This window comes from Cryptotermes secundus, unplaced genomic scaffold, assembly GCF_002891405.2.
Source record: "Cryptotermes secundus unplaced genomic scaffold, Csec_1.0 scaffold896, whole genome shotgun sequence".
Taxonomy (NCBI): domain Eukaryota; kingdom Metazoa; phylum Arthropoda; class Insecta; order Blattodea; family Kalotermitidae; genus Cryptotermes; species Cryptotermes secundus.
In genome coordinates, this window is record NW_019738361.1 from 389,857 (window position 1) to 415,778 (window position 25,922).

The 25,922-nt window shown below is 39.4% G+C and overlaps 3 protein-coding genes and 1 long non-coding RNA gene across 7 annotated transcripts in view; 2 read left to right on the plus strand and 2 right to left on the minus strand.

The window, feature by feature from the left end:
- Positions 1-16,929, minus strand: part of LOC111870902 (dynein regulatory complex subunit 7) — a 100,270-nt gene extending 83,341 nt beyond the window's left edge. For both annotated transcript variants that reach the window (XM_023863531.2, XM_023863529.2), the window contains exons 1-3: positions 16,135-16,929; positions 15,315-15,465; positions 9,831-9,956 (exon numbers count right to left, since the gene is read on the minus strand). In XM_023863531.2, coding sequence (XP_023719299.1) covers positions 9,831-9,956; positions 15,315-15,465; positions 16,135-16,397 — 540 coding nt within the window. In that variant the 5' untranslated portion in view covers positions 16,398-16,929. The remainder of the gene's footprint in view (positions 1-9,830; positions 9,957-15,314; positions 15,466-16,134) is intronic.
- Positions 800-14,334, plus strand: LOC111870905. The gene is made up of 2 exons (XR_002843951.2): positions 800-954; positions 10,739-14,334. It is a non-coding gene; the product is annotated as an uncharacterized LOC111870905 (long non-coding RNA).
- On the plus strand, positions 8,041-9,917 carry LOC111870903 (protein distal antenna). The gene has a single exon (XM_023863533.2). The coding sequence runs from the start codon at positions 8,492-8,494 to the stop codon at positions 9,461-9,463; it is 972 nt and encodes a 323-aa protein (XP_023719301.1). The 5' UTR covers positions 8,041-8,491; the 3' UTR covers positions 9,464-9,917.
- Positions 16,930-22,755: 5,826 nt separating the features above from the next.
- LOC111870906 (autophagy-related protein 2 homolog B) overlaps positions 22,756-25,922 on the minus strand; it is a 50,546-nt gene continuing 47,379 nt past the window's right edge. For all 3 annotated transcript variants that reach the window (XM_023863535.2, XM_033754042.1, XM_033754041.1), the window contains exons 36-37: positions 25,292-25,438; positions 22,756-24,903 (exon numbers count right to left, since the gene is read on the minus strand). In XM_023863535.2, the coding sequence (XP_023719303.1) occupies positions 24,676-24,903; positions 25,292-25,438 (375 nt within the window). In that variant the 3' untranslated portion in view covers positions 22,756-24,675. The remainder of the gene's footprint in view (positions 24,904-25,291; positions 25,439-25,922) is intronic.

Here is a 25,922-nt window from a genome sequence, read left to right on the forward strand (position 1 = left end):
ACGATAACGAACTCCTGGATTTCATAAAACTAGGCAAATATGTTTACCGGCTCAGTAACCTATCAACGTATAAAGTCAAGTTTGCCAGAAATACCGACCCTGGTCCCTGGATATCATATTTTGGCCATCCTTGTTACATACGTCGTATCGAAAGTGGAACCCCGCAGTTTTACAAGCCACGAAAGAATGACGTACAATCCGGTCAGATGAAAGTGTTCACCGTCGCTGTGGGAACCCCAGCTGTTGGCAGATGGGAGAAGCTACTGTCGGTCGCAGCTTTGGGTAGACGGTAAACAGATAAAAAGCTCGTTCACATTTGTCTTCAACAACCCAGGCTCATCGTAACAATACGCAGTATCGCTTAACGGACTATAGGTTTTATGTATTAGAGCGAATATGAACTATGTAACGTCGTCTTATTTATTTATTTGTTTGACCGCCTCTGTTGTCTAGTGGTCAGAGTTCCTGGCTAAAGATCCAGAGGCCCCGGGTTCGATTGCAGGCGCTACCAGATATTGTGAGAAGTAGTGGGTCTGGAACGGGGTCCACTCAGCCTCGTGATGATAACTGAGGAGCTATTCCAAGGAAATGGGGGCTCCGGTCTAGAAAACCGAGATTAACGGCCGTGGGGATTCGTTGCGATGAACATTGCATAATAGACAGGGTGCTGCAGGGAGTTGATGACATTTAGTCACGCCTGCGTGTCGCATAGCATTCCCCAGCGAGGGCGGAAGAATGTAGCGCTGTTGTCAGAACTTATTTGAGACTGAGACGGCTGTATGTGCAGTCACAAGGTCAAGCTGCCAGAGCACACCCAGGAACAAAATGGCAGAACTGAACTCCCAACTGACTACCGCGTCTCGCCAACACGTGGCTGTCCACCACTGCATCAGGCCCCAGCGAGACTGCAGTTCCCACAATAATTCACGCACCTGTCGCTAGGGGCAGAACCAGGTATAATGGAATTTTGTATTTTAGTCGGTTTGTTAATATTTCTGAACAAGTAAAATCAAGTTTGAGGTTTTCGTGGGGGTGAGTGTACAGACTGCAGTTTCCTTGATTCTGACACAGTGCGTTCTTGCAAGTATATAGCAAAACAGAAGTTACACTAAAGATAGAAGCAGTATATTCCTCCGAAACACTGGCATCCATTTGCCAGACTGCATTCGTGTCATAAACCAGAAGACTGAAAATTTTTCATCGCCCTGAAAACCTGAGATCATATAAGACACAGTGAGCCTTAATCGCCGGTCACAGTAGCCGCGCGGTCTGAGGCATGAACTGCCTTCGCTCGCTCGGACGCTGGGATCGTGGGTTCGAATCCCAATTAGGGCATGGACGTTTGGTGTATATGTTTATTGTGTGTATGCATTGTCCTGTGTGTAGGTAGCGGCCTTGCGATGGGCTGATCACTCGTCCAAGGAGCCATACCGTTTGTGAAAAATGATTACAGAACTGAATAAGAGGCCAGAGCCCTAAATGGGATGAAAGAGCGACCGAAAGAAAAAAAGCATTAATATTGTTTCAGGGTGAAAGGTAAATCTGTCATTATGCGTCACTGATTAAGCACTACGCCATGAAGGCATATGGGGGAGTGGATGTATAGATTCACGTATTCTTCACCTCGGAACTAACTCGAGGTGAGTGGCCAGCTTAACGCCTCGGCCGCTTTACCCCCGAGGAAAGAATCCCATGTACTCATTGGATAGGAGGCTGGGTGATCCCCACAATCGGTCTGGAAGAAGTGGAAAGGAGAAAAATCTTGCCCCTACCGGGATTCGATCTCCGACCCCTCGGCCTTGCAACCCGTAGCCAGTCGCTATACAGACTGTACTATCCAGGCTCCACTGCTGTTTCATGGGTTCCTTAGAAGCACGTAATTACCGATTCGCTACAAGCTAAAAGCTTTGTTTCGCAGACTGCCTGCCATTCGAACGCCCCAGAATCGCTGCATTTTGAACACGAAAACAACGCACAGAACTTCATTTGTAGGAAGTGGAGTTGCGACCTTCGACTGTTTCGCTTTCCGTCCCAAGGCCGTGCCTTTAAATGGGCGCGACGTGCAGTTGGCACGTGTGATCTGTTTCCTATGCTCCCTTCCGCAGGTTATTACGTAATGTGCTTTATTCTCATTAATTCACGTTTCCTCCATTTCAAGGTTTCCGAACTGCTTTAGGATAGGGGTAAACGCAAAACGGTGATCTTCCTCTGCTTCAGTAAGCACCACGCCATGAAGACGTAAGGAGCAGCGGAGGTATAGCTCCACCATTCTTAATGTCGGCATTAGATGAATGTGAGCGGTTGCTTTCACGTCCCGGCTGGTTTAGCCCCCGCTCCCCATTGGATAAGAGATTGGGTAGGCCCCCAAGCAGGTTCGGACGCTGTGGAAAACATAAAAATGTGTTGCTCCTGCTGGGAATCGAATCCGGCCTTCAAGTCCTTACCCATTCACTACAGCGACTGAGCTATCCCGGCTCATTTTTATGATCGGGGACCCATTAAAATCGGCAATGTTTTCTTACGGTGCCCAATTTAAATTTGTTGCGTAATTCATTACCTCGCAAGCAGACATATCGGGAGGTAAGGTAAAGGTAAAGCTGTCCCTGTGCTTAACTCATGAAGCACTGCGCCATGAAGACGTATGGGGGAGTGGATGTATAGATCCACTAGGGTCAGGTGAGTAGCCAGCTTCACGGCTCGGCCGCTTTACCCCCGGGAAAGAGCCCCCCCCCGGTACCCTCTATAGGAGGTTGGGTGGAGCCCACAGCCGGTCTGGAAGACATGGAGAAATGAAAATTCTTGATCCTACCAGGACTCGAACTCCGACCTCTCGGTCGTCCAGCCCGTAGCCAGTCGCTATACCGACTGAGCTATCCCGGCGGTGCAATTCCACGTAATATTAACCTCGGTGTTACAAGGTGATAATTCGGCTTCATGCTCAGGCCCTTTACTCCGGAGGTAGAATTCTGGAACCTATTGGATAGGAGGCTGGATGAGGCTGTGCTGGTCTAGACCGTCTAGACGCTTTGGAGACCGTGACACTGGGAGCACGCACTCGAATGCACACTTGTCTACCGATGCAGAAGTGAAACTGGTGCGCACTAATGACAGAACCTCCTTCTCATCTAACTTCACGGTTCTTATGTACCTATAACTGCATCTGTGTACTAAGGGATACGCTTCGAATACCATAGCGTCAATCAATCATAACTCCGACTAAGCTACAAGCCGGAATGTCGCGGGTTCGATTCCCGATGAGATTATTGGATTTCTTCAATTTACCAAATTCTTCCAGCCGCATTATGGCCCTGGGGTCGACTCAGCCTCTAACAGAAATGAGTACCGGGAAACTTCCTGGGGGTTAAGACGGCCAGCGCGTAACGCTGACCTCACCGCCATCTGTGAGCCGATTGTCTATAAAACGTGGGAGCCTCGACGTCTCACAACCCTATGGGCCTCCACGGCCTGTTACAGGAATAACTTTACTTTCGTTACTGAAAAAAGAAACGATTTTCTAGAAGCTCTATTACGTAAGCATTCTTCATAAAAATGGCGGCACCTGACAACAGACTACTGTTGGCAGATCCACTTGCCTACAACTAGCTTGTCCGACGTAATAATCTCACGCAGCGCCATTATAATTTTACTGTACAGAGAGACAAATTAAGGGAAAACAATTATGACGAGTTATTAGTTAAAGAAAAGCAGTATATTATATCCATTTTACGGCTTTAACAAATTAAACAGGGCGTAATGAAACGTAATTCTCACACGTGATATGACGTATACATTCATTTGTGTAGTCTATTTAGCGATGTTGTCGGTAAGATTATACAGCGCCAGATGAGGGCATAATGAATTTGAATGGACGTGGACGGAAGTCATCTAAGACAGGAACTCAACATTTGCCTGTAGGGACTTAAGGAAATCACGAAAAATATCAGACCTGATTAGCCCTTGTCTCGGCCAAGATTCGAACTATGCGTCTACCGATTGTAAACCAGTAGCGTCACAACGGGAATTGCTCTGTCATAGAACTCCGTGGCCTGTAGTCCGCAAGCGAACTATACCGACCGACCGACCGCCGCTTGTCGGCGAAGTTAGTGCCAACTTTAGCGGATAGAGGGTGTCGCGTGGTCAGCGCAACGGATCCCCACGGCCGTTAATCTCGGTTTTCTAGAACGGATTCGCTATTTCCTTGAAATAGCTCCTCAATTATCCCCACAGCACTGAGTGGACCTCGTTCCAGAAAATCTTGTAGCGCCTGAAATCGAACCCGGGACCTCTGGATCTGTAGACAGTAACACTGACCACTAGACCACAGAGGCGGTCGCTCTCTCATGGATCTATGTGAAACATTTCGTTGTTATGTTTAGCAAACGTGGGGGGGGNAAGTTATGCTTTCTAGTATCTTGGGCACAACGTTTCATGCACATACCAGGAACTGCGTTCCATCGAGTGACTAGTTAACACAAGACACGCAATGCCCATATACTTGCAGATTTGTTTTGAATGCCAATAATCGAAGTTTGTTTTCCTTTTGCCGTGAGCAAACATGACTGTGCTTGTGTTTTCCTTCCGAGGGACTGGTGATGTGTTGTTTCAGTCGAAGGCAGCAGCTGTTGTGTTGATACTGACACGTGCAAATTTTCTGCCCGCGGTAAATCCGATGGCTACGACCTTCATGTGAATTAATTTTAATGAAATACACTATCATCCCTTTTTAATATTGAAATATGACTAAATGACATTAAAAAGAATAGTTTTCTTATCCCACGGAAAACTGCGTCTAAAATATAAAGATTAATCGCTCAATACTGTTTCGGGATACAGTCACTGTTTACTCCAAGAATAACACGAAAATCCATTAATATGTTTTGTGGGCAAAATTCAGATTTTTGAATGTTAAGCAGGAGATGGTACATATACATATATAAAGACCATTTTGCTTTAAAGGGACAGGACCATCGTGACATCTAGCGATCACTGCATGGCCAACAAAATTGCCTCAAAGTCGAAACAAATCATCACCATCTGCTCTCCATAAACTTTGATTCTTTATGCTTAAAATTACGTTGACGGTATCTGGCTCTTATCGTTCTGTTCAATACATTACTCTTACTTACTCTCTCATGGAGCTGAGCCCTTCTGGAGGAGCCGCCAATTCTGCAGCTACTCAAGAATTTCCAAGCATTTTATGGAACCCGAAGGTTCATTGTTCACAAGAGCCATTCACTGGTCCCTATCCTGAGCCAAATCTATCCAATCCATACCATCCCATCCTATTTCTCTAAGATCCATTCTAATATTGTTCAATACATTAGCCAACATTATTTTGTGTCACATATAGACAGAAAGGGAGATGGACCCGTCTCTTCATCTATTTGTCTGGCCGTGTATATAGCCGGGATAGCTCAGTCAGTATAGTGATGGGATACGGACTGGACGCCCGGGATTCGATTTCTGGCAAGATTTTTCTCTTCTCCATAACGTCCAGGCTGATTATAGGCTCCACCCAGCTTCCTACCAATAAGTACTGGGGAAAAGCGGCAGGGGTTTCACACTGACCAGTCACCTAGTTCTACTTCCGAGTCAAGAACGGTGGAGCTATACTGCTCCTCCCCCATACGCCTTCATGGCGTGTAGCTTAACGAATTAAGCAATGCCACTTATCCTGGTATCGCGACATGTAATTACTGGGTTCCGAATTAGATGAATCGATTTACTGGATATTCACCAGGCGGAACTACAATTAGCTGTAACACAGTCTTACTGTGACTATAAGACTTCGTAACTGCGAACAATGATGACATCACATAAACTAAGGATTTTTGTGTCCTGTCGCATTTTGTCTTCTGTTGGACAGTCCTCTCCCTGAGGTAGGTTCTGGTCGCATCGTATGGAGATCACCTTCAACAGTAGAGTTATCGCCTTCTTCTCTGTTACTCTGTTGGAAGTTCGTTATCATGTATATCGGCTTTTATCAGTTAAAGTTACACTGCACGTATCAAAACCCTAGAAACCGAAGTTCTATAGTTGACTGTGTTACCTAGGAAGTGCGTTTACCGAGCTATTGCCTAGCTACAGACCTTACAGAATAACTCGTATACAGACAGATGTAAAGACAGGGAGTTAGAGAGACACATTTGGTAGACAGGAAGGAGAAAACAAAGACGGGAGATAAAAAAAGTGTGTGTGGCTCGGTCGGTATAGTTCGCTCGCGGACTAAAGCCACGGAGTTCGTTGTTTTTTTGTATGGTTGTATTCCAAACAAACCATGGCACTGTAAACAACCTAGTCAACGCCATGTACTACAGATCTTCTAATGACAGCGAACCACTAAATATAACGTATAATATTCGTATAAATTATGATACTCCATTGGACACAGATGTAATCTCACCGCGGATCCATGTCCTGTGCTCCGGAAATGCGGGGATTTAATCTCGACAGAGGAAATGGCTATCCCGTGTCCTTCTATGCTTTTCCTCCGTCCCACCAGAAAATCCATCATCATCAAAGCCTTCATCGTTTCGGGACTGCGTTCCCCTTCCCGTGACATCCGTTTCGACGCTACACAATTATCCTAATTTGATACTTGCGGGGCTGAGCACTTCTTAAGAAGGTACCAGTTGTGCAGCTACTCAAGAATTTCCCAGCATTTTATGGAACCCGAAGGTTCATTACCGTGTTCACAAGAACCCTCCACTGGCCCCTCTCCTGAGCCAGATCAATCCAATCCATACTATCCCATCTCTCTAAGATCCATTTTAATATTGTCGACCCACCTACGCCTTGGTCTTTCCAGTGGTCTCTTTCCTTCTGGCTTTCTCACCAATATCCTACATGCATTCCTCTTCTTCCCCATTCGTGCTACATGCCCTGTGCACCTCATCCTCCTTGACTTGATCATTCTAATTATACTTGGAGAAGAGTACAAGTTATGAAGCTCCTCATTATGCAGTTTTCTCCAACCTCCCGTCACTTCATCTTGTCTAAATATTCTCCTCAGCACCTTATTCTCAAATGCCCTCAGTCTATGTTCCTCCCTTAATGTCAGAGATCAAGTTTCACACGGATACAGAACCACGGGAAAAATTATAGTTTTGAATATTATAATTTTTATATTTTTGGACAGCAAACGAGAAGACAAAAGGTTCTGGAATGAATGGTAGCAAGCATTACAGTGTCGTTAAAATAACGTGTTCAATGAATACAGCTGTCTCTCGGATGGAAATGGCACCGTGGCCCGTGTGACGTCAGACATGTGCTGCAATGAATTAGAAGGAACTACTACTTCCAGCCGGGTTCAACTCGCGGACGTGAAAATTAGACAGATAAACGTGAAGCAGGCGCTGATGTGGCGTGAATGAGAATGTAAATATGATTCACTGTAGACCGCGTGTGCACGGGCAGTTCGGTGTCGTGATAGTGCGCCACTGAACCAGGCGATATGTAGAATTCTCAAGTTGATGACGTGAGAGCAAATTGAATTAGGTTGTAAATATGATTTTATAATAAAAGTGGTACTCCCTCGCTTAACAAGCTACTGAGTAATATATTGTGCAGTCAGTTCAGACGAAAACGTGGTTACTGAGCGTGCGCCAGGAGGCATCACAACGTAAATATGGTTTCATAACAAAAGTAGAGCCCCTCCGCAATGGACCTCGTAACTTTTATGCAAAATGTTGGGCGACTGAAATTCACAGAGGAATTAATCAGTGAAATGGGTTACAAGTAGGCTATGTCAAAGTTCCATATTGGGAATAGAGACCGAGATAGGACAAAAAAAAAACAAGTTGTCCTCACCTCACCCCCTAATAGCGTGGGCATGCACAGTGCACATAGGCAGCTGCCATCTTCCCCTCCCCACACGTTGCTTGGTAACGGGCCCGCTTCACCGCGCCTTCCTTTCTCCCCGCGTCCCTTCTCGCGGTTGCATCCCTCTGGCCGCGGGCGGGCAGTGATGTCCACCCAACCCATGCAGGCCTGCCTGCCTGCCTGCCTGGCCAGAACCAGCCGTGCGACCCACGGTACACACACACAACAGGCAAGCAAGCTAGTGGTGGTGGTGGTGGGTTAGGGGGGTTATTGATCGGACAAAGGACCTTCCCTTTCCTTCCTGCCTGTCTTTCCTTCTCGAAGCACTCCCCAAACTGACCGCGTGCAGCTTTACTTCCCTTCTACATTCAGTCACAGTCGCGAGCAAGTCGTTCCTCGCGCAACTCAACTTTTCAAACTTTTGTTTTCGCCGCGCCGGGAAGTTTTTAATAACTTTACATTACGAGTGAAAGTGTGCGTGGTAAAAAGTGCTCTGATTGGTCGTTGTTTCGCGCCAATACGAAACAGTGGGTGGAGCCATCGAATTATCTGCTGTATTTGTGAATCAACTCATACAACTACCATACAAGAACAAACGAGATAATATTTTTTAAAGGAAAAAGTTATACGGAGAAAGTTATTTCTCCAAGAGGTGGTGATCGACCCCACGATGGCCGCGAAGGGCATGGTCCCCGTGAAGAGGCCAATTCGACAACTGTCTGTGAGAGAAAAACTGGATGCCATTCAGCGGGTGCATAATGGGGAATCAAAGGCGTCCGTGGCCCGCGATATCGGGGTGCCAGAGTCGACGTTGCGGGGTTGGTGCAAGAGTGAAGATAAGCTCCGGAACGTCGCTCGTTCTTGCGGTACCCCAGAATCACAGCACTCCGTGGAGGATCCCGACAACAACAAAGACAATATCAAAAGCGTGGGGGCAGGCGAGGCAAGAGTGGGAGGTGGAGGAGACGACGTCACTGACGGCGGCCCATCTGACCGGAAGAGAGCGCGCCCGGAGGCAGAAGTGAACCACACGAAAACGGCACAGCCACAACTGAAACCTCAACCCGAACTCGACGAGGCTTTGTGGTACTGGGTAAAACAGCAGCAAGTGGGCCTGTCTATGAGTGCTGGCCAATTGTTGGACAACAAAGGGGCTGCTACCGATCTCAACAAGAACGGCGTGGCCGATGGCAGTTGGTTCTGGCGATGGTACAAGCGTCATGGTTTCTCACAGTATCCTGATCCCCTCCAGCAGGTAGAGAAGAAGGTAAACAGTGAAATTCTGGCCCCGGGACTCCAGAAAGCCAATGGTCTCCTGATACCACTTGCTAACAATGCTAATACTAATGCCCGATCGACCCTGGATAGTGTACTGTTGAATGCGAAGGACAATAACAACGTAAAACCCCCAGGAAAAACAGAGGACTCCGATGACGACGAGGATGAGGATGAACCGCCAGCAACGGCAGCTGAGGCAGTCAGCCATGGTGAGAAATTCCTTCGTTGGCTTGAATGTTGCTCCGATCCGAGTGTCACCGCTATGCAGATCTTGCAGTTTCGGTATCTGCTAAACAATGTTCGTGCCTGCGCTGACCGACGAGCCAAGCAAACCAAGACGAAGACACGTTCCAGACGCAAGTAGGTTTGAGCCCTTCCACCTGCTGTCAGTGTTACCATCTACCGTACCTATTGTCAGTACTGTAGAACCAAGATATGTTTACAGGTAGTAGTTCAGCTTTAAAATGAGTCCAACCCAATTGCCAAGAAGTAACCCAGTAGGATATTGTATATTTTTGAAGAAAAATGTTGACATTCCTTTTATTAGTAGTATATAGTATCCATCTGCAGTCAGTATTTTTGTTTTAAATATGTCAGTACGATCTAATAAAATGCCTGGTTCCTTCGAGATCAACAGAATCGTGATTAGACATTGCAGAGGAAATGTGCATTGGATCAAGTAATGAGGTGATATGATTTATTTTTTATAAGTGAAAAAAATTATCACTTACCAGCAGTTGAGGTTTCTCAAGTGGCTTATAATTGAGATGATCAGCTACAAAATTGGCACAGCCCTCCCATGTTCTGAACTCTGGAAGCCGTATTGTGGTTGGACGCACTGTGGTGCATACCATTTTCTATATAAAAGACATTATTTGTTATAACTTCATGATTTGTGTATTACATTCTTAAATGTTGATATACCATTTTTTCTTCTCATCAGCAGAAATCTGGTGATTGGAAGTCGTTTGTTTTCATCAGACAAAATGTGATTATAACATTTTCAAGTGACTATACAGGCTTGTTCCCAGTGTAAATAAAAGGATTATGGAAAGAAATGCATTTGTAGATTAGATTTTAAGAAACCTGACTTCGTTTCTTGCTTTGCGTGTGTGTGTTGGGTGTATTTATTATACTGCCTGTTTGGTTGGAGAGTATGGTGATCAGTGAGGGATAGTGGAAAATATTCAGACCAGGGTCTACGCACTATCACTATCAAAATCATAGTTCCCGTAGACTTTGCTGTTACACTTAAGTGCATTAACTTCCAGAAACATGCAGAAAGGATATGAAATGAGATGTGTCAGATGAACAAAAAAATTTAATAATGTTTATCGACAAACAACAGTCATGTTACAATGTGTTTTGCCTCAAGAGTGAATAAACTTGGTCATTTCAGGTCCACATTGAATTTCTGCATCTAACTTGCATCAATAAATGAACAGGGATGTGTTTAACCAGTCTGTACAGAAATGTATTTTTTTTTTCACTTCTACCCTGATGATAGAAGCACCAGATTCCTGTCAAACACTGATAACCACCTACCAGACAATACGGTGTCATAACCTAGATAACCATAATTTAAAACTTCGCAATAATGAACGACCAAATTTTATAATCTGATAACGTCTTTCCACAGCTCTGTCACTGTTATCTGCCCACAACACTGACCAAACAAAGCCTGCTGTTAATTAACCTTGGCACTGGCTCCTGCCTCATTTGAATCTGCCAGAGGACTGTACCACAATACTGCATATTTGGATGTAACAAAGAACGTGATAACATTTAATGGGAGTAAATTTACATATTCATACAAATTCTGGGGTCAGCTTTGACCATCTAGGTATATTCATGTAATATCTTTATGATCTCCAGAAAATTTACCCATCACTGTTCAATGCCAGTGATGATTTGTTTTTTAAGTTTCTTGAGTAGGGATGGAGAACAAAGATCCAGCAGTTTTGAGAAAGTGTCTACATATATTTGTGGACTTAATCATATTTTAATGTACAACTACTACTGAATATACTGTATGCTGGGGAGTAACATTTTTTAAATGGTGGTGCTCCTGTTTGGGAAAAATGTTTGATATACAAAACTGTGTTATGTAAATATCAACCCTGGATTTACCGTAAGGAATTTCTTATAATAAGCATGAGAGCTGGGTGCATTTTCTAACATGGTCAATATTTAAAACCGAATTAAAGATGTGATTTTTTCTGGTTTTTCTATGTAAAATTATTTTGCCCAAAGTAGTATGCTGTATCTTATCTACACAAAAAATTATGTTAACATGCAAAACTATGTACTGAATGCAATTTCATTATTGATTTTTCAAAACAAGATTGTGTGTCAGAATACCTGTACTATTTTACATGGGGTACCGCATATACATTCTGACACTAGAATTATCAGAAAACTGAGATCTATAAATGGTGACTGAAGTGTTCTGGGAAGTGACAGCATCAAGACTTTGTTTCGTGTAACCAGTTTTGATACCCAAATGTCAAAATTCAGAGACAGTGAAAAACAGTGTATGTGGTTATCTACATACATTTAAATACAGCAGCTAACAGGATATGTTTTTTATGTGTATAGTATTGTAGACTTTTGTGCAGAGCTTAAAAGTTGAAAATTCCAAGTGTGGGATGTGATAAGACAAGTGCAAAATTAAAAGACTAAATTAATGTTGGATCTGAGGGTCTCACGGCAGTGACTGTGAAGAATACTTGTACTGTCATCTGTGATGTTATGCCATGTAATTTAGTACAAGAAAAGTTAGCCACCTGTAGCAACATTAAACAAGAGAGAAGAATGGATAAATAAGGACTCCAAGAATTTATGATAGTGTTCAGGTGGAAGATATTCATAGCAGTAACAAATAATTATACTGCTGTGCCAATTTTCATGTTACTTGAAACACACAATACAAATGCAGTATAAGACATTTTAATATGTCATGCTCCATGCTATTTAGAGTATTCCATACTTTTTCCATATGTGAGTGTATGGCATGGGAGTCATGCGTACATGGCACTTTTTAGCTTATTGTGCGTCCATTCTTTGGGGATGACATTGTTGTGGTAGGCTGGATTGTAATGTGTTTGAATCCTGTTCTAGAAATATTCAGAATTTATAAAACAAATGGATGGGCCCAAGAATGTAGTTTCTCAAGGGGTGGGGAAAAGGACTGGAAGCCTGAACTATTTTGTAGTAACTGCATGACTGGACAACAGATGTCTGAAGCTACGTCAGCACAGCGAGAGAGAATTACTCCCAATCTTTGAACACAGCAGTTATTTTCTATGTGGGTGACAGGTATTGTGATTTGATGTGGTGTTGTTTGGTTTGATGAACTGGATAAAATCAATTTTAATATATTTCTTTCATTGGACATAATAATGTATAATATTTCTTTATAATATGCATTATGTGAGGGACAAGCTTACTAATCTAAACATTTAAGTTCTCACAGTGAATTCTGTATGCAATAGTAGAATCCTGAATGCAACATAATACACATGAATGTTAAACAAAATTTACCCTTTGGAGTAAGTAATTCATTTTATCAGAAAAGGGACTTTTCTCATTTTGTGTACTGACTAGATATACACCATTCAGAAGTGTCCATTCGACTTATGGAGGAAGTGAGTTCACATCAGCACATGCTTAATGTTGGCGACTACAAAATGCTGATTCGTGTCATAAGTGAGACAACTTAAATTAGCTTGCGCTTCAACAAAAAGAATAGGCTGAAGTCTCAATAAATCAGTAAAGTTACTTTAGTAACTTTTAATGTCAGAAATGATGAACTATTAATCTGTGTTATATGTTAAATAGGTGTGTGGATTCACTTTCTGAGCAGGGAATTATTTTCAGCTCTTGCCCTGGTTTAATTTTGGCATGCAGACAGGTTAATCTTGGTTATGTAGTGACATACTAGCAATTTAATTGACTGGCAGGGAGGGTCATGCTGCTGCTACACAAATTTTCACCCTCAATAATATATATCTTTGTCATAAAAATAATGTCTGCATGATTAGATCATAACATTGTAAGATTTGAGGTTTTCAGATCATAAAATTATTTCAGTATACAAGCATTAATGAACTATCCTGGGGGGGGGGGAAGTATGATTATGTGGGTTGTAATGGAGTGTATTCTTTACAATTCAAGATTATTGCAGTCACTGCTGTAAGAACCTCAAACCCAACATATTACAGGAAGATTAATGCAGTGTGTGGAACAGATATAACAGGATGAGAACTACAGGCTTTCACTGGCTATAAGACAAAACCAGTCACATTTACTTTACTGTATATATAGATCTCATTTTGTTGTGTATTTTCTTTTTAGCATTCTTTCCATTTTATATGGGTTGATACACAAAATGTCTGCAATCTATTTTTCCCCCCACAGTTTTTCCTTTCTGATTTTCTTCCAGCTTTTTCTCTTCATAATGTGTTCCAGTACCTGCATAAACCATCATATTCTGGGTCATCTCATGGATTCATTTCCTTTAATATTTAATTCTGATGAGTTTTGTCAATATCCTTGTTGTCTCCATTCTTTTTACATGATCAAACAATGCAACCATTTCTCATCAAACTCTATTAACAAATTGTGTTCCATCTCATCTCTGAATATTTCTTGTACTAACTGTTCCCCTCTTTTGTTTTCCCCTCTGTACTTATATAAAATATTGGATTCATTGCTTGGATTTGGCTTTTGTTTAGCTTCATAAGGGTCCACATTTCAGCATCATGTGTTAACAGCATCTTAAAATATATTTTGTAATGGATGGCACTGTTTTGGGTTCTCTGCTGCATAATACTGCTCTTATATTGTGATAATATTAAGAATTATATGGGCTTATTTTTCTTCTACTGATTTTTCCATCACTTTCCCCTTCTTAGTTACTTGGGAATACTTGTGCGCGATTCCAGAGATATCTCTTTTGTATCTTTTTTATTTGGGAACAAGTCTGGAGGAAAAATTATATTCCTCTACAACACTTCAAAATAGTTAATATTTAATATTGCCAAAAATGGAGATTTAAATATATATATATATATTTTCTACTCACATGTACAAATAAATATCACTGTTCCCATTAGTAAAATGTTAGTAATTTTATGTGTAATAAAGCCATGTAAAGTGTACATCAGTTGTAATATGTATGAAGCCATGTTCACAAGTTCTATTATTTTGTAAAATAAAAGTTTGAATTCTGTATTTGTGTAGGTCTGTATTTGCACAAAGATTGTGATGTTGAAGATTGCAGAATTGTGATTCCTGATTATCCCAATTATTCATAAAGTGGCAAGACTATTTTTTCAGAAAGAACAGCAGATGTAAATTTACAGAACATGTACCTTGTGATCTTTTTATTACAAAAGATGTTCTGAGATATTTCACTTCCTAAGTCTGAGAAAAACCAGCTGTCAGAAACATCTATAACCATCTTTAAACTGATAAATGGAAGGTGTGATTGTTTATGATGATACTGAATTTAAAAAAAGCTTCACAAATTTTTCTTTGGTCTGTGTGTGACTTCACGATACAATAACCTGAATGAGCATGACTTTAGCCATTTTGTTTTTAAATGTTTCTTGAAGTGCCTCTCAGTAAATGAAACATTTAAAAGTTTCATAATGTTCATATCAGAATAGGGAATTAGTAAATTAAACACATTTTTCAGAAAGAGGAAGTACACGATACAGCTGTCACTGTGTTTCAAATGACTATCTAATGTTATCACAACAAGTACTTAGGAGAAGATGTTTGATAAAATGCTATTAAAAAAGCTATGAACTGTGTGAAGCTTAGAAAAGTGCAATGTAAGGACGGAAAGCAATGCAAGAGTTGTCAGGATATACCAGAATCTACTTTCCCATGTGGCTTTAAGGCACACTGCTTCTTTCCCATAAAAGTGTCTATATTCTTACAGGTACAAAATTCTCGACTCAAACAGGATTTTGCACTAAACAGAAACAAGCTGAAGCTTGATCTAAGAAGCTTTGGAGCTATAACAGAGAATTCTGAACAACTTATTAAGTCTGTAATTTTTGTATCTTGTTATGTTGGTATTAAACGGATACTGGATAAATGAGTACATGCCAACTGCCGAGAAATAACACTGTACCAAGCCATTAATTCAGTGCAGTCAACATTTAGGTGATTCTACTTATGCAACATGTACAATTATTTGTTACCTGGAGGCCACATTCATTTTTGGCAGCCAGAAAGAGAGGTTTCCGAGCTTTGTATACAAAATGATACTGTCTTCGGAAGTTTTCACTATACCATAGCAACAGCTTCTCCTTATTACTGTTCTGGGTATAAGAGGGTGGATAGTGCTTTCGCCTGGAAACGAATACAATGTTTTAGTGATTTGGATATAGTTACTTCCATCTATTACAATATTTAATTAGAATTAATTCAAATATACAAAAAGACTGAAGGTTACTATCTCCTGGGATGTGATACTGTGTAGTCTGGTAGATATTTACCAATGTTCAGGATACTCTGATGACAGAAGCAGTAGATCCTTCAAGTGGTTAATATCTACCAGACACTACCTAAACATTTCCAGAGGTAAACTTCAGATCAGTCATTTGGCATCATATCTCTGGCAAACCTTAGACAACAATACATGATCCTAGTCAGTGGACTACATATATTTAGCCTTTTCAATTACTTCAAGCCTGAACAAAATGCTACTTATACAATTTTTAATTTTGAGAGGCACATGCTGGTAGAACTATGACATGCCCAAATATTCAAGAAAGACTTTGGGCATGCTTTCTTGGAGATAAAGGGGAACTGATGAAGGTTTCTGTAATTCATATCCTTTCCATCTCTAAATTTTGTAATCATAACAGGATTTGGGTTGTCATTTTTATTGGCATTTTACACTTCACGCATCATATAACAAAAGAACTACTTCTAGGACTTATCTACCTCTGGAAAGGGTACAAATTCGACCTTGCAAAAAAAAAAAAATACGATCATGAAATATAATTACAAACATACTGGTCTACATCTGGAATTAGCTCTTGTGGCCAGTACAATTTAATAAGGCCAAGTTCCAATGCTATTTGCTTCAAGTGTTCTTCAGTTATTTCTTCATAATGATTGCCATACGATCCGTATTCACTCTCAGTTTTTTCCTCCTGAATGTCTTTACTCCCGGAATTAGGCAACGAAACTCCTGCTCCTGAATGAGGAAAGGAAACATCAGCATGCAACTCCTGAATGTCTGACTTCGATGGCACAGACCGCTTGGAGCCGTGCATTTTTAAGGTGACTGAACTGTAGCATATGTTTTTTTTAATCCAACGGTTCGCTTAAATTTGTTTTTAATGACGGTCTCACTGCTTCTTTCAATGCCACCTCAATTTCTGCAGATTTCATGGAGCCTGATCGACTGTCGGCTATTGATCAATGTTTTTGTGACTGGTACTTCTTTTTCCAGCGCTTTTACACGTGCCTTTGTATTAATAGTCTGATAATCTCATTTGACATGCCACACTTACAACTTCGAAGAGTAATGAGGGGACAAATTTTCCCACAACTCATTACTAATTATCGCCGTATTTGTCGACCATGTTTTTCACCTATTAATTAGCCACAGAATCAAATCATTGTCGTGGAACTGTAAAGTACAGAAAGAATCATTCTATAAAGTTTACATATTAAGTTCCATAAATAAATCAGGTGCAAAGAATTTTTTTACTGCAAGACCAAGACACTTTACAATTCGTAATTCCCAGAAAGAATATATTTCCCCTCCTAACAAGTACATACGCTATAAATGGCGGTTGGAAGCATTCCTTTGATCCTAGAATGGCAACTCTGGGAAGAAACGCAGTCTGCCACAAAGCTGTAACGATCACAATGACATGTTCTGCACCACGGATTAACAACATACTCTACTGCTCTAATGCGATTTCTGAATGTAGAGGTTACTTTCGAATGTAAAACGTTCATTGCACTGCTGAATGTGGACGATGGGTATTCATTTTTTTTTTAATTCGCCTGCTAAATACCAATGGTGGACCGCCTTAACATGCCTCAAATCCGTAGACCAACTAAATAAGTTCATGGAGATGAGCCCTTCTTGAGAAGTCGCCAGTTTTGCGGCTATTCAAGAACTTACCAGCATTTTATGGAACCAGAAAGTTCATTACCGTGTTCACAAGAGCACTCCACTGGTCCCTATTCTGAGCCAGATTAATCCAATCCATCCCATTCTGTCTCTCTAAGATCCTGTTTAATAATATCCACCCACCTACATCTTGGTCTTCCTAGTGGTCTCTTTCCTTTTTGCTTTCCCACCAAAGTTCCCTACTCATTCCTCTTCTTCTTCTTCCCATCCATGTTACATGCCTTGCCAATCCCATCATCTTTGACGATTCCAATTATACTCGACGAAGAGTACATGTTATGAAGCTCCTAATTATGTAGCTTTCTCCAACCTCCCTTCACTTAATCTCTCTCTGGTCCAAATATTCTCCTCAGCACCCTGTTCTCGAACACCCTCACTCTATGTTCCTCCATCAATGTCAGAGACCAACTTTTACACCCATACAGAACCAAAGGCAAAATTATAATTTGTATTTTCTAATGTTTGTTCTTAGACAGTAGACGAGAAGACAAAAGATTCTGGACTGAATGGTAGGTAGCAAGCATTACCTGAATCCAAACTCTTAATTTCTTCCTGAATCAAATTTTGAGTTATTCCCAAATATTTGAAGTGTGCCACATTTTTAAAGGATCTGTTAGCTGTCTTTAAGTCATGATTTCGCCCTGCATTTTGGTAATGATACAGCAGCAAGGATCTTACTGTATGTTTTGTTTAAACACATTTTAATCAGCCAAACTATAGTTTCAAGAGTACCCTAAACTCTATGAAAATATTATACAATATTTAATTTCTAACTGAATCATAGGCTTTCTTAAATAGCTGATGTACTGTCAATTGTATTCCCATTTTTTCTCCAATATTTGACGAATGCAAAAAAATCTGACCTGTAGTCGAACTGTTATGAAAAAACTCACAGCGATGATCACCAATAATTTCATCTATATATGTACTTAACCTTGAGAATTGGATAAAAGTTTGTATGAAGTTGATAGCAGTGATGTCTCATGATAATTTACTAGTCACTTTCATCGCACGTGTTATTTGTACAATAATAGCCTCCTTCCACTAATCAGGCCTCAAATGTGTAGTTATTCATTTTATTTGCAAGTCTTGCAAATTGAGACAGTATGGCATTTCGAACTAGCGTTACATTAGTTATGTTTGAAGCTTAATTTTTAATATATAACTAAAAAATCTGGAGTCAGAAGGAAGTTCAGAAATGATACTATGAAAGGGAAGATTGAGTTAGGTCCACAGGTAACGTATATTTTTGCAGACGAACACACAGATAAACTTGCTGCCCTTAATTATCAATACTGTGAACTAGTAGTTGTCCTTGAACAAAGGTTTTGCCCATTGCTTATCCTGGGGATTACCCTTCATTAATACTAATTAATAAGGTTTGGTTTCATCATAAATTCAGGTTATAAACTGTCTACCTATTGAAGAATAAATAAATCAGCTGAACTTCAAAGTATACTGACCTCTATTTTTGTAGTAACATTTCAACATAATTTGAAATAACTATGCTCCCATGACTCACTTGTCAGAGCCTTCTTAGTGAACATGGAATGCACTGTGGGAAAGTAGGAATCAGAATTTGGTGCGGAAGACTGAAAGTCATATTAGATCCCACAAGACCATTATGGACAGGAAATCAATCAGAAACACTGCCTATAGGACTTGTGTGTGAAAGAAAGAAAGAGTACAAATAATTTCAAATGAACCACTTGAAACAGTACTGCATACATACAATATATTTAATCAATAATATATTTTAATTATTTCTTACACTTCAACACACAACAGTACTCTATCACATATCACCCTAAGAGACAAAATCTCATTTAGTATAAAAATAAAAACATGCCACATACTAATATCAAATCTGTTTTGGATAAGGGCCTAACATTAAATCCAGGGATTTCATGAAAGGAATAAAATATCCCCTACAAACAATGTTTAGAAATATTACCATGGCACAAGAACATATGGTAAAAGTATCTTTTGAAAGCAGACATATCCACTCTTTAACAGACAAATAGGCTAGGCCTATTCTCCAAAACAGGACTGACATGATAGCTTCTTACAGTAACCGAACAGATTTACACCTATAAAATATTACTTTTATAATTAAGCTGACTTCTGGATTTACAAATACAGTAGGTGTTTTCAGAGCTGAAATAGTTGGTCAAACATGGTGAGTCAGACTCTATAACTTCTATATATGACACTGAAACAAAAGAAACAAAATTAGAGCAAGGAAAATTTTTGTTACGTTACTGTATACATGCCATATCATTATATGGTTATTGTTCATTTCACAAGAATTAAAACATGCCATAACATTTCTGATGTTAAGATATTAACATGGTTTAATTTGAACTTATATATGACTGCTGCAGTTTTTGTTTGAGTCTCAGAGTTAGAAAAATTGATTGGCTGCTTCTGCCATACTCATGAATACAGATATTAAATTTAATTGTTGAACAATAATTTAACTGTCATGCACATTTCATCAAGTACTTCAGCAGTCTCAGGGTACTGAAAACACTGTAAATTAATAGTGCATTTCAAATATATCAGAATTACTCATGGTGCTGGACAATGATAAAATATACCAAATATAGAAGTGAACTGAAGTTCAGTATTGAATAAGGAATGATAGGTAAGAAAACACATCATACAATATTTTATTTTAATTATTCTATTATGAATAAATGAAACTTCTTTTTTATATATCTATGCTGGTCATTTTTCATTCAGAGAAACAGTACAGGAAGTCTGGTTTCCTAGAATCAAGATAAAATGACTGTATAATAAATTCATTCTTTTAAGAAGAAAGAAAGGTGACAAAAATTAGATCTTGTTGCAAATTACCTGCACCTGCAACCATTATGCCAGAACAATTCAGTAATTCTAATTAGTAGGCAATAATTGTAGAACTAATTCTGAAAGTTAACCATTTATGTCAGTGCGGAAAGAATTCTGAGATAGATGCTAGAATATTATTTCACTCAGTTTCAATTATAATGTTTTACTTATGAATATATTTCACAGGTTAGCTTATATCTTTGGATAAAGAACTAAAGAAGAACATAGACAGTCAAGAAAATATGATATGATATGGCACAGAGGTGATAAATGTCATAAGCTCATTTTAATGCTTTACTTAATTTTATAGCTTAAGACATGAATGATACCTATTTTCAAGAAGCAATGTATAAGTAAAATATCATAAAATGAAAACGTTCAGAAAATGTAAATTACACACTAGTATCAATACGGAAATGTTATGTTACTCACTGATTTAAGTTTTGTGACCTTAAAAATAAAAATTTTATTCTTTAATTTTCTCCCCACAATTTTCAAACCACTGGCCTCAGTTTATCATATACCAAATAAAATTGTGTTAGAATGATACTATAAAAATTATGCATACAACTACAGCTACAGCAACTTTCATTAAGTAAATAAAAACAGCCTATTTCAATATAGTTTTAACATTGTTTTATGAAAATGACACATGAAAGTCATATACGTGTATGACTAAATAAGGTCATACATCCAGTTGCGAGGAGGAGGAAAATAAGAATGGATAAGACAGAAACACCGAAGTATGGCTGTCTTTGCAAACCCAGAGACATACTTGCAACAAATTCCAGCTACAAAATTCAGAACCACAACAATCACAGGCTACAGAGGAAATGGATATGAAAGTGCAGGAACAACCTGCATTTGGTAATTTGTCACTTAATTTAAAAATTTTTCATTTGCATTGCATTAAGGTATGCAGTGAAGCAACGAAATGTAAATATATATTTTTAAAAACAAAGAAAAACATTCACATATGAAATACACTGCATCATATTACCACTGCAAAAGATCTACAAAGTCATTATTTTATTTTGACATGTTTGGAAGTGATGTATAGAACTGGTAGATATAGTGAAAATGAATTTATGCAAGTAGTCAATTTTAAATCCTAAGTTTGCTTCCACTGTACAAGCCCAGCACAAAAAGATATGCACAAGGAAAAAATAAAATTCACATTTTTATCGGAATTTAAACTTTTAACATACTACAGAATAATTTTTGTTTTTTCTCATCCTCTTAAATGATTTAATGAAAGTGTCCTCCTTCATCCATGAGTAACATGTTCAGGATGATGCTAGATTCTAAAATGTATGTTGCAGGATTCCAAATACACCACAATTGGGAAAGTTACAAAACATTAAAGCCCAGCTTTACATTTTCTTACAACATAAAAAGCAATATTTTCAAAACTGAATAATTTGCATACTATGGCTGACTTTTTAAACAAATCTTTACACCTTCTTCTGCCCTATACAGTTGATTGATGTATTAAAACGAGAAAATGAATTATGTTAGTGGTGCACATGCTCTTGCATCTTTTTGGGCTGCCAGCCTTGCATGCCACTAAAAATGTCGCATTTAACAGCATAATTAATACATCTTATCACAAACTTTTTTTTGGTGTGGATGGGGATGAGAATTATAAGGCCATAATTATAAATTAATCCAGCTCAGCTTTCCACTACTTCTTTCATATAGAAACAGCAGGAACAAACCTGCCAGGATTTATTTTGATAAAAGCATCAATAAGGAATTCTCTACCAATTCTTGGAAATCAGACACTTCTGGACATACATGAATGTATAAACTTGCCATAGGATGGGATATGAAGGTCTGGGGGTCCCACAATATTTTCCATAAAGTCCAGAACTTACAACTGTGCCTCAGTAGAAGGATCTGAGTAGTTTTACTAGCAGATAATGGAATTCTGGAATAGCTCCATACATAGCGGATGTAACGACTGAGGAACGGACAATGGGAAGAAAGGAAACACCAAGCCAGAAAAAAAAAGTTGCAAGCAAAGCTTCAGAAGAGAAGAACCGGTGATGCACTGTTAGGCTATTCGGGACAAACAGGCTTAAGAAGGGAGCAGTGTTCATGTCTAACCGTTGCTGGGCAACGGGTGGTGGAACGAATTACCACAAAGACAGACCCTTGATAAATGGTCGGTTGCCAAGTTACGCAACAGTGGAAATGAGTATACACAACAGTAAGGAAAGCGGTGTTTGTCTGTGCTGAGCCGAAGTGCGCTGGTTGCTACACAGCGTTGCCCAGCAATGCTTTTGTAAACATGGCGTCATGCAACAGGGGAGCCCGTGCACCAACTGTTGCTAGGCAATGGGTAAACACAACATCACACAACTGTGAAAGCCATCACATAACTATTTTCTGTTTTTAGTGCGGAAGTTACATAACAGGAGTATTCGTCAGTGAGAGAGAGTAACCAGTCAGTTGCAGTCTAGCATTCGCCGGAGTGAATGGAAGTCCATTGTTATTCAGTTGTATCAAGTGAATGGCAGTGACTCCGGCAGGAGAAGTAACTGTGACACTGCAGATGGCAGTAGTTGTGAAACTGTAAATTGTGCAAATGTAAGAGCGAGTGGAATAAATTCGCTAGATCCAGAATGGTGTGAAGTTATTTGTCGCATGACCTACCCAACATGTGACAATATCATCTCTGGGGTCCACCCTCCTCCTATTCAATGGGAGTTTCAATCTCTCTCTGTACTAATGACATAAAAATTATTTTCATAATTTTCATTATTTTATGCTGGCAAGTTTCACAGCTGACAAGAACACAAGCCAAGTCTATAGTAATGTTTACAGAAATGTCCTCACTGTCTCAGAACTCATACAACAAGCATCCAAATTTATGAAACTGTTATGCATTCTTTGAACAGCATGAAATGCAATGAGGTCATGCTTTTTCTATCCACACATTTCATGTTAAAAGCTAAAACTTGGTATGTCAGCTAAATTTTATTTTGGTGTCTACTAATACATTATAACATTACATTAAATGTCGTATATCTGTAACTTATCAAATTTTACAGAAGTAGTTCACTGTATAAAAAAAGGACATAAAGCAAAGAACTCAATAAGATCTAAAACCGTTATGTGAAATATTTTTTAATGCGATGAATATTTAATGAGGAAAGAGAAACCAGACTGTGCACTACATCTAGAGAGAAATTAGGTTCATAACATTAAAATATCGCCTCTGCAATAAATGTCAATATCTATGAAGCATGAAGGACAGAAAAAATGCATCTGGAAAATAAATGGATTCCACTGTAGTACATCTTTTCACTCTTGTTCCTATCAGTATAGAAAAATTTCAGAGTTTGATGCAGTAAACTGCACAGTTCACGTACAACATAACATATACATGTATGTAATAAAACAGAGGGGTTCTAAAGTCTGGTTGCTTCTACCGAAGCCTTGGCCAATGATAAACATTACACAGACTCAAGGTAAATTTCTCACATCACTTTAAATATTATCAAGTGCAGAGGTTATATGTTGTGCTGACTGAGAAATGGTACAGTGATTCAGGAGCATAAACTGGGATGGATGAAGACTGATGCAAATAATGAAAAACTGGTCAAGACCCAAACTGAGGCCCTCCTAAACATAAATTTGAAATTCTTCTGTTAAATTTATGCATATGGTATGTTTTGTTTAATTATGGTTCATTTAACTATGTTGTCAGTAGCTCAGAGTCTACAATGCTGAATTATAGGAATGAGTAATGGATTAGGAAGGGACTGTAGCCTAATTTGAGGTAGTATCCTGGTGTTTGACTGGAAGGGCCGAGGAAAATCATGAGAAACCTCTGTCAGGGGAGGCAGTCTCCTGGCCAAGATTTGACCTAGAGGCATTCTGGATACTAAGCAGGCGCATGGTTTGTCCGTGTCATTATTACATGCTGAATATTATAACTTTACCCTTCACAATATCTCTGCTAGTACTCGTATCTGACGTAAAGGAACAACATATGGCAGAAGTTTATATTTTACCATATCAAAGAGTCTTTTAAGTTTCCACTCAAATAGATTTCTAGCTGCTAACAGTGGGACTGGAAATAAAAAGATTGGGATAAGTTAAACCAGAACAAAGGAATAGCTATGGTCTGCCTTGTTTTGTTCTTGTTCTTGTGGAATCTGCAGGTCTCATAATTTCTTCGGCTGTTTCAGATTTAAAAATATCTCAAATGCTTTTGTGTATATAAATGTTAAGATACAGAAAATAAAACTATTCAGCTGTGCAATCTTGTAGCAAATTGCAAATTTCCAGAAGGTATAAAGATATGAAAATGTTCATAAACCAGTCTGGATTCTTTGTTCGATTAATAACAAAGAATAAATGTTCTGTAACATACAATTAACATAATTCACCTACCAACACATCAGATAAAAATTGAGTGAACAATGTAAATAATAAGGAATGAGCTAAGAATAAGAAATTAATTTAAAAGCTCATATACTCCTGCTATTACGTTCATAGGAACATACAAGCAAAAAAATCTGTCTTATACATCCCCTGATCTCCTAATCTTCATGCCTCCATTTCTCGACGGCTTCTCGTCTTGCATCAGGTACTAATTGACTTTTCATTCCACCCAGCACATTGGACGTTGCTTCTGTTGCTAGGATAATGGGTTTTACCACCGTTGGCGGAATCTGACGTAACACGCCCCCTACAGCTCCAGACACCCCTTTCTGCTCATGCTCTTCACTTGCCACACGCACTATGGTCTGAGCTGTTTCACCAATTCCCTGCAACATACAGTTCCATTGTAATACAATAGAGGCCAGGCATTTCATTTATCGACCTGTATGATGTAGAAATGATGCTAGAAGACATACTAACATATGAAGTTCTGGAAACAAGCTTACATACTTCCCTTCAAGTTCTTCAATCCATATGGTTAGTCTAGAGAAAATTATAACTAATCATTACATTCCTTAGTCATCTGACCACCTCTGTCGCCTAGTGGTCAGAGTTCTTGGCTACAGATCCAGAGGTCCGGGTTCGCTACCAGATTTTCTTAGAAGTAGTGGATATGGAACAGGGTCCACTCAGCCTCATGAGGATAACTGAGGAGCTATTTCAAGGAAATAGCAGCTCCGGTCTAGAAAACCGAAATTAACGAAATTTACTTACCTCCTTGACTAGCATGTAGGCATTTGCCATGCCTTCCCTGATATCTGCAGGCTGGTTGTAACGTCGTCGTCTACCTTTTAGACCAGGTGTCCTCCGCCGGACACTTGGGCCAGGCGATACCATATCATACGCCATTTCTGCTGTACTCTACAATGGCAAAAATAATGTTAGAAATACCACAATTGCAGTCTGAATCTCAGGTTTAGCTTTGCAATGGCAGATCTGAGCATGCAATAGTAAAACATCATGATCAAAACATGCAAAAGAACAGAGNATGTTTCTGGACCTTGTATAATGTCCTGTCTTTACCTAAAACGCCATCCTCTAAAGTAACATTATTACAAAATTTTATAAAGTTCCAGGAACCAATTACATGAATAAATATAAAAACATATATGTTAAACCTTTCCCATTCTTATTCAGAGTGTAATTCCAAATTCTACTCAGCCTGCTCCCCCCTCCCCTTCACACAAGCAGGTTTAGCTTTGCAATGGCAGATCTGAACATGCAATAGTAAAACATCATGATCAAAACATGCAAAAGAACAGAGAATGTACTTTGAAAATATGTTTACTCTAAATGTGTGTTTTTTGGGTACATGAATTGTAGTCACAATCGGGACAGTTACTAT